Source organism: Copadichromis virginalis, linkage group LG10, assembly GCF_057382275.1.
Source record: "Copadichromis virginalis isolate Kocher_CV1m ecotype Utaka linkage group LG10, C_Virginalis_male_GT1.1, whole genome shotgun sequence".
NCBI classification, from domain to species: domain Eukaryota; kingdom Metazoa; phylum Chordata; class Actinopteri; order Cichliformes; family Cichlidae; genus Copadichromis; species Copadichromis virginalis.
Window position 1 is genome coordinate 12,144,612 of NC_140627.1, and position 9,775 is coordinate 12,154,386.

General features: G+C 34.9%; 2 protein-coding genes and 1 long non-coding RNA gene across 3 annotated transcripts in view; 2 read left to right on the forward strand and 1 right to left on the reverse strand.

The window, feature by feature from the left end:
• LOC146699906 (uncharacterized) overlaps positions 1-9,775 on the reverse strand; it is a 38,383-nt gene that overhangs the window by 26,098 nt on the left and 2,510 nt on the right. The window lies entirely within an intron of this gene.
• Positions 91-2,180, forward strand: LOC146699909 (uncharacterized). Its single transcript, XM_085471450.1, has 6 exons — positions 91-108; positions 181-935; positions 1,140-1,356; positions 1,533-1,698; positions 1,780-1,862; positions 1,941-2,180. Exons 1-6 carry the CDS (start codon positions 91-93, stop codon positions 2,127-2,129), a joined length of 1,428 nt encoding a protein of 475 aa, XP_085327576.1. The 3' UTR covers positions 2,130-2,180.
• The window catches only part of LOC146699910 (uncharacterized), a 3,163-nt gene continuing 1,147 nt past the window's right edge, over positions 7,760-9,775 (forward strand). Inside the window, exons 1-4 of the mRNA XM_085469839.1 lie at positions 7,760-8,038; positions 8,111-8,179; positions 8,715-8,809; positions 9,635-9,761. Coding sequence (XP_085325965.1) covers positions 7,886-8,038; positions 8,111-8,179; positions 8,715-8,809; positions 9,635-9,761 — 444 coding nt within the window. The 5' untranslated portion in view covers positions 7,760-7,885. The remainder of the gene's footprint in view (positions 8,039-8,110; positions 8,180-8,714; positions 8,810-9,634; positions 9,762-9,775) is intronic.

Below are 9,775 nucleotides of genomic sequence, written 5' to 3' on the forward strand. Positions count from 1 at the left end.
CTGTATTCTCATGTACGGGATACTGCCGTTTTAAGGATTGTCCAGTGACTGTGAAAGTGGAGGTTAAAGATGAAAAAACCCTGAAGGCTGATGTGCTTTTCCAAGGAGGTGAGGTGTGCCACAACACAAAGGAAATAAAAACAAGACCTGTGCGTGGACAGTCCAGAGATGTTTTAGCAGAAAAAACTTGAAACCAAATTGCCAAGAAGTCTTTATCTGGATTCTCTAAATCTAATACCAGAAAAAGCTTTCCAAGCAGGGTGTCGGGATGAGGCTCCATCTAAAGATGTCTTGAAAAATATTGCCTTGTCCCACAGAAAAAAAAAAAAAAAAAAAAAAAAAAAAAAAAGACCTCATTTAAATGAGATGACCAGTCTGCAAATGTTAATAGACAGACAGCAAGGACTTCCAAACGAAGTCCTTCAGAGAGTGCTCCTGCATCCAAAAGGTATAATGCTGTGGTCCACAAAAACACTTTCAGTGTTTTACCAGCGGTGCAAAGACGACATAGTATATTTTGATGCAACAGGAAGCATTATCTCTAAAGACAATGCTTCTGCTAATCCGTACTATGTGTATGAAGTGATAGTTAGAAATCCCTTCAAGGGATCATCACCTCTACCAACAGCAACTTTTGTAACATGTGACCATACCACTGCCTCTGTTACATATTTTCTACAAGCATTTCAAACAGAGCTTACACGAATGTATGGAAGCAGGGCAAACAAAAGGCCAGTAATGATCATATGTGATGGCTCACTGGTGCTTCTCCAGTCCATTGCTGTAACATTCTGCAGAGCAAGTTTGGAAGACCTTTTGGAGCGATACTTCCAGGTTATCACAGGACAGTTAGACACGGATAACTTCAACATACCCATTCTCCACCGGTGTTTGAGTCACATCATGAAGAACGCAAAGGATCTTTGCAAAAAGAGGTATTTGTGCTCGAGTCTGTGAGTACGATTGTTATTTTTCTGTTTTAAGTATTTCTCCGGTGTTAGTGTACTTGCCCTTGTAGTTATTGTTGACTTTCTAATTCATGTCTATTATAATTATATTTTGCAATTGTTTTTTCTGCTAATGATTAGACTTTGTGTTTAGTATGCATATTGTTTATATGCTTTTTTTCCCCACTATAGACTACAGAAACACTACAAATTTGGCATGCACGTTTTTGGATTACTGGCCTGTTCTTCAAACTTGAAAGACATGGATGGCATCATTATAAGTGCAACAGTTGTTTTCAAAAGTCCATGCAGTGGACCAGAAGTGAAAAAACACCTGCAGAACCTCAAAATGCTGATCGATCAGACGGGGAATGGGGATGCTGAAGAAACAGACATCATTCCAGAGGATTAAGGTAATTTTAAAATTCATCTTGGATTTCAATGTTTCAGATATTGTGTTCATGATGTAGTGTGACACCAATAACATCGTTTTGTAGTATATTTATGTGTTTTTAAAAACGATTAAGACTTTCTTTAAAAATCAAAAGACATTGTAATCATATGATATTTCAATTTTTATTTCAGACAGATATTGTTCATTCATCACTTAAAAAGCACTTTGTCGAAGTAATTGCCAGTGCCCACCTTGATGTGACTGGACCACTGAATGTGTACTATGCACCAGCATTCATTTCAAGTATTTCAAAGTACTTTCTACCACATGCTACCTTGTGGTCAGGAATGCTGCTTGGTATGTCTTGTTTTGGTCAATCAACACTTATATGTTGTTATTTATGTGCTTTATTGATTAAAAATTCTGTCTTTTCTTAAGGAGACCTTGGACGGCATGGGAAAGGCTCAGCGTATCGCTTTCTCAGTAAACGGTACAATCATGTGTCGAAGTTTAAGAAGCAGGTAGAATAAGTTAATACAGTAAAAGAAACATTATGCTGAATTCGGCCAAAGTGTAAATGATGTAATTAACATTTTCAGAACTACACTGAAGACAATCGAACGCAAGGGATAATGGAAAAAAGTCAATGGGACCTGAAAAGGATTCGCTTTGAACGAAGGCGTCTCACTAGACTAGATGACTTTGTGCAAATATATCAAAGGAAACATGATGCTCTTCTCCGAGAATATGGCGATGTAGGCAAAAAAAAGGATGAAGGTGAGGTTTAAATAGGATAATTTAAATTTTGGGACAGATTTTGTGCAGTTTTTACACAACAACAGTCATTCGCACTGCTGTTTTTGAATTTATCAAATCTGTAATGTATATTCACATTAGAAATGTTTTTTTCTTTTTGTGCATTCTTTAGTCTAAAATGTCTTTGGTACTGTCATTGTGACTTTGTGTTATTAACAAACATTTTCTCAAATGCATTACATGTGGTTAGAATGACATTTCAGACGTGATAAATATAGGAGATTATTAGACTAACAACTGTAATTAAACAAAAGACAGGAAGCATTAAGCATTTTACGGTAACTAAATTTGGGATTACAGTAAATGTCCTTGACGGTTTGCATGTTTGTAATCTTTTAAACATGAAGATCAGATCTAAAAAGTATTGTTAATTATTTAAAAATTATACTTTTCAGTCTTACCGAGTGGAGACCGAGAAGTTATGGAACGCCAGGACTGCCATAATGAATTAATTAAATACACCATTAAATAATTAATTAAATGTGGCAATAATTAATTAAAATTGGAATTAATTAAATAAATAGTTATGATATATGTAATTAATTAATTATTGACACATTTAATTAATTATTGACACATTTAATTAATTATTGACACATTTAATTAATTATTTAATGATATATTTATTTATTTCATTTTGGCAGTCTTGGTGCCTGGCTCTCATCATGAAATAATTTTATCTGTCAGCCTCACCCATCAAACTCAGGGGGCGGGGTTAACGCTGATCGAGTCAAAACCATTGCTTTGGCCTGGTGGCCATTGTTTCTAGCACACAACAACCGGCATGTGGAAGCTAACAGAACTGAGCTTTGAAAAACCCTGTTTGTGTGTTACCAAATACCGTTTTAATATTTTTTTAGCCGAGAATGTAGTGGTTTAATCTTCATGTGTCTGGTCGGTTTGTCAAGATACAGCCTCTTTGCAAAAGTGTTTCGATGATTTCGGAGATGTCGTCCCAGTCTCACGGCAAAGCGTGGGATAGACCCGCTCGCCTCGCAAGCAATCCCACCGACAAAGCGCAGGCCCCGGTACACAGCTGTAGTAACCCCCGCTGACTTCTTTTACTGAGGTTATATTTATCGGTGTTTTATTTCCTGATGTTCTTATGTGTCCTACGTGTTTCAGTCGCCAATTCTGAATTATAACTAACATTAAAAACATGTTTAAGGAGGAGAGAGAGCAAATAAATCTGTTTAACATCTGATCTTTGGGTTTTTGTTCAGCAATCAGCGTGACCTGTGTATAAACGCATAAAAGAGATAACGTTGGTGTTTCCGTCATGTAGTAACTGCTGGCTTTAACTGTACAAAGGTTGTTCGACACTATGAAACACATACAGACTTCATGATGTTCGGCTAATATTTTTATTGTGAATATTAATCATGCTGACCTCGCTCTGTACACCACGCAGCGAGGTCAGCATATCCACGATATCCTCAGCTCCATGAGTTAACACAAAGTTTCCCAGCTGACTAACTGCCAACTATTCCAGAGACGTGAAAATATACAGCATAAAGAAAAGTGTAAGAGACTCAGCAGCAGATTAGAATAACAGTTATACATTTAATAAATCACCAAATGAATCCAAGAAACGAGCAAACCTGTTCCGACAATTTGAATTTGTATTCCCTCAGCTGCAGACTCGCTGCTGTTTAAATGTTTGAAAAGGAAGATTAGATATAAACAAACGTCAAACATAGACTCAGTCTGCCTTCACATTTGATATGAGGCCAGCACGTATAGTGGCCTCAGCAGGCTATTACTGAAATACACATGCTATATCATAAACTATGATATAAATAGGGAGGTCCTATTAACATGTTTAGTTTTAAAGGACACCTTCCTGCCTTTAGTCTCATTCATGAGCAGTATTCGTTTTCTTCTAACATCCAGAAGTCTGCACAATGTGTTTCATAGTTTGTAACAAGCCTTTGACAGGTAAACATAACATGACCGGGAAAAAAAAAAAAAAAAAAAAAAAAAAAAAAAAAAAAGAGAGAAAGAGAGAAAGAGATAAATATGTGAGTGTGTGTTTTTAAATTTTAATGTTATTATGTGAGAACAATGAAAATTTGGATCTAATAGCACTAGTTCATGCTTTCTAATACAGCAGGTAATACAAAGAAAGGATGGCTGGCATCTATAGTAGTTTTGCCTAATCTAATTTTGAAATACATTGTTGTTGAGCTATACTTGACCTTGAATATGTTTATTACAATCTCTGTATTCATCTTTCTTAAATTTTTTATAATGTTATGAATTCTATATTTACTTTGTTATTTAAATTTTTTTGTTTTTCATTTTTAAAATTTTCTCACAAGGATGAAGAAGAACAAGCAGCAACACAAAAAAGGATAATGTCAGCACATCTCACGCAAGATGTAAACATTTCAGTGTGGATTGCTGATCTCTGCAAGTTTCAAGTGGACGCTGTTGTCAATGCAGCAAATACCATGTTACAACATGTGGTGGGCTGGCATTGGCGATCTCAGAATGTGGTGGGACAAAAATACAGAAAGAGAGCAATAATTACATAGCAGAAAACGGACCTCTGCAGACTGGAGAAGCTATTGTAACAAGTGCTGGGAACCCGTCTTGCCAAAAAATTATTCACGTAGTGGGACCATGTCTGCAAAGCAAACCATCAGCCAAAGATGTCACACAAGCAAAACCAATGTTGCGACAGGCCATAATCAGTGTTTTGCAAAAGGCCGAGGAGCACAAAATGTGTTCTATTGCAATTCCAGCAGTAAGTTCAGGAATATACAACTTTCCTGCCAGGGAATGTGCTGATGTGATTGTTCAAACAATCTATGACCATGTAAAAAATAAGACTAAAAAAATCAGCACCATTTACAATAAATCTTGTGGACAAGGAGGAAAAAAATGCAAAGGAACTGGAGAGGACGTGCAAAGAACTGTTGAAGGACCCATTTCCAAACAGTGAAGGACAAGGAAATCAGAATGAGGATCCAACTCCAACTTCCATAAGTCAGGTGATCATGGTTTTTGTGATATTAAGGTTTTAATTATGGTAATGTATTTTTGATTTATATCAATTTGAAAATATTAAATGCAAGGCAAAAATTACACTTTAAAACAGTGAATTAGAATATAGTAGCACACCACACATATTAAACAATATTTAAATGGTAATGTGTTTTAATTTATGATAGAGCACAGACGATATAGAACGATGCGATGTGCGAAACACCTCCAGAAAAGTACAGGAGGAAAAGGGCAACACATTGGATAAATTACAGGTAACTCAATGTGTATTATACTGTCTTTAGCTTCAATGAAATCACAACAAAAAGTCATAACATCATGATCACTAGAGTTGCTGCTATGTCATTCAGGCACAGTTCGGAAACATGCAGAGGGTTACATGAGAATAACATGTGTGTAGGGTAATTTCCAATAAACCAAGTTCAAAAAAGGAGAGTCTATGGCTGACGCGTGTTCCTGGTTTCCAAAAGAAATGCTTCCAGTTGCATTATGATTTGAAGACTGTTTATTTATTACAAACTGAAGATGTAACAATGAACTCCAGTTCATTGAAGTTCCAAAAAATAGCAGTTATCCATAACTAGCTGTGCACACGGTCAGAAAACCGTGAGACTCCTAACCTCTATGTCCATGCTCCTCCCCTTCCCTCTCACACACTCACACAGGGTTTCATGCTACTATTGCACTTACATACTTAGTGAGAGGTACCCCCTTTTAGGTTCCAATCCCAAAACAGTGACTTAAAATTACTTTATGTAAACACATATATTTTCACATTTATTAATCCTGAAAAGATGACTTATGTAATGAATCTATGAATTATAAAACAAACATGAACTCAATCGTAAATAAAAATATAAAGCAGACGTCTGGCGCTTACAATGTGAATTTTTATGTTTGAAATTTTTGTGCAAAACTAAGGCTTATGTATTCTGTTATGATGAAAACTTTTTCTGTTCCCTTTAAACTATTCATCCTTTTTACAGCTTTTCCAAGCTAATTAATTATTGATTGTGGTAGGTAGACTGATGTCAAATTGAGTTATTAGTATTCACAAATTAAATTTGAAAGTAACAATCTTGTGCACATCAAACAACTTTTCAATAAATACTTAACTTGTCATAAAAAATGTATTAGGTCTCTATAATGGTATAACACATAGTCATTTATATGTCTTGATGAATTGTCAATCATCCTTTTTATGTCAAACTGAAAAACTTGATTCCATTCATCTGGACGTAGCTTTTTCAGTGGGAGAAAAGTTTCGTCAATCATCCAAGTGACTTCTTCAGTCTAATCTTACTGCAGTTTTCCCCCAAATTATAAAGAGAACATTATCATTCTAAGTTAAACCAGCAAACTGAAGTAATGATCAGTTGCGGGGTGAGTTGCTTCATCATAACTATGCAAATTGGTATGACCATTGATCAAGAACGACTCATCAAAGACCACTAATAAATGCCCATGAGTCAGTATGCAAATGTACATTTTGTAAGATGCGGTACATCTGGAGTTATTTGTGTACTTTTTTGACAATGTCAAAAGCATTACTTACTCTTGTGCCACAAATACAAATACACTGTTTATGTTGCCCATAGGTCACTGCACTGTGGAAAAGACAGGAAACCGAAATTGTTGTTGCTGTGATTCCATCACAAATAAAAGGGAACAACTTTATAGTTCACCACAGCGAGCTGAAATCACTGGAACCTCATCAATGGTTAACAGGCGAGGTACGTGGAAAAGACAGACTACAAAATAAATGAAGCTGTATTTTAATTACTGTGTTACATAACCTTTCAAACCAAAAATTTAATTTCCTGGTGTTTGTTTTGGTTTATTGCTATTCATAGAGCAAAAACATCACTGATCTTAATGCTGTTCCCATATCAACAACACATTTTAGCATCCACGTTACACAGTTGGAATGTTTTTATAGACAGAGCTATTGTTTATACATGCTTTAGTCTTAAATGGATTTGTTACTGTGCTGATGCACTTGAATCTTAAAAGGTTTTATACTGTTGTCAGTCACAGCTCCAGATCGCTAACTTTCATGCGTAATGACCAGCATTGCTTTAATTTAAAATAAATAAATAGCCGTAAAAAATTAAAAAATATCTATCAAATTATTTAAAAAAGTGAAATTGTCTAAGACGAACTTTCAGTCTTGAGTCACATTTTGTTATCCAGATTTTCCATGAAAACACAACTAAAGGATTTAATAATGTTCTGTGATATTGTAACTTTGATATTTATTGGAGTATATTGTTTTTTAAATCTGTTTTTATTAAAATGTGAAACGTTAATAAGCACAAAATGTTGCTTCAATCTCCTGTTCATGGCTGACAGGAGTCACCCACAGTGTGGTCTTCGGTTGATATAAACCTTCTGCCTCGATATCTGCTTTGTTGTATTTTCATAATTTGTCTTCTGTGTACTTTGGTTTTATATAGTGTTTATTTGAGTTACTGTTATTATACTGTTAGCTCAATATATTCTTTCCTTTTGTAATGTTTGACATAAACTAGCTATATTTTGATAGAGAAAATCACATATAAAATCAGTCAGCCAATCAATGAAAATGAAAGTGCGTTTGAGTGCTTTAGAGAGTAAAATTCTTACATTGATAGCACTACATTATTAATTAATCATGGATTACATATTTTCTAAAATGTAACATAATTAGCAGTTTAAGTTGACCTCTCTTCATTATTCAATGTTTTTTTTGTACAAGATCATAGAGTGCGCCCTGCATGAAATTGCCAGAAAGTTGGATTTGGGCAGTAAGGTATACATACTGAACCACTACACTGCCGGTGTCATCCTGTTCGGGAAAAGAGAAATGATGAGGAGGCACTGTTTGTCAAAGGTAATAAATACATATACATATTTCAATATAAATATATTTGTATTTTACATTGTGTTAATGCTTTGTTAACAGGTCAACTTTGACAACTACCAGGCAATTGTTTCGTTTGTGAACGTTGGAAATGTTCACTGGAAGTTCCTGGTTAGTACTAACACAAATTTTCCTCCAGAAAATTCATATTTTGAATTAAAAAAAAACGCAATATTATGGAATAATTAGGGTTTTGTTTTTCAAATTATGTACTGTTAGTGCCATAAAATTTCATCCCTGGAAACCTTTTTTACTTTGTGAGACAAATGGATTCATCAAACCCAGATTTGTGGTGTCTTTGATCTCCCACTATGAAGTCCTGCGCGTCAAATGCCAGTATACTGTAATGCTAATTGTTTCCTATCATTTTCCATTAAAAACTGAAATTTACGGTATTCGACTGTAGTAAATCTTGTGTGGACAAATAAGATAATAGCAAATGGAATCTGTAAATCACCTTGACTTATTGTAATAGGGATTGATGTAATAATATCTTTTATAACTGCTTTTCCTGGGCTCATTTTAACAATCAGCTGTAATAACTGATCAAACTAGTTTTATTCAAACCTCTCAAGCATGATAAAAGACATATTTTTATCTGTAATTACTGGCTAGAGAATTAATTGTATTATCTTTTCTGTTACAGTACCTAAGTAAAGCAGACAGCTGTCTTTACCTTGTTGATCCAGCACGCAACAAAAGAGAGCTTGAAGAATCCAAAGTGGCAGCACAAAAATTCAGGTAAATGTTATTTTTCCAAAATTAAAATTAAAAAATTATCATTTACTTTTATAGTTGTGCAGTGTTTTCCAAATTTGTAGGCCAGGCCTTATCGGTGGGCTGGGATGGTAATGTGCCTCAGTAATTACATTTTAGCATGAAAAAGTACAAGTTGGTTGTTAGTTTATTATATTACTTAATATTGTGTTAAATCACAGTATTAAGTAAACTGTATGTGTCCCAATAGTAGATGGGTCAGTCATTGGCCTTAACTTGCTTTAGCAGTTTAGATGCAGCAGCTTGTGTTTGTAATGTGATGGTTGATTTTTGTTTTTTTCTTTAATTATATATGACTTTCCCTTTTTTTTTTTTTTTTTCTTCATTGAATTACAGTTTCTTTTATTCTGTGTGTTTTTTGGTGGTGCAGCCATATTGGCGTTGGGACTGTGTAAATAATATCAATAGTGAATTGTGATTACTGTAGATGATTTAATACAGTACTCAAAGCCAGTGCTATTTTAGTTTTTGTCTAAGTGATATCTCTCGACCGTCTTTGTTTCCCATAAATAAAGAATGTGGCATAAAATTAAGCCACATGTTATTCCAAAATGTTTTATAGTAGAGTTTTTTTTCAAACTGTGTGTGCTGACATTGAACATTCAAAATAAGGTAATGACCTGCCTGTCTGGCAGCGTGCCGAGCGGGCAGATTTTGTATTCTAGTTCAGAACATTTTTCTGTTTGCCGTCCAGCATTAAAGCTGTACTTAAGTTCAGAATTTTGTTTCCGTGAGTCTGCATTTTCTTAACTTTTCCTGCCTGGACATGATAGTATAACCCTTTCACAGGGAGTTCTTCAAAATGAGGCGTACTGCGATCAACAAGACTGACTGGGTGGATGTCAAGTTAAAAGGAGGAGTTTTGAAACACCCAGTACAGAAGGACACAAATAGCTGCGGTGTGATTGTCATCTTGGTAAAGTAACGAAG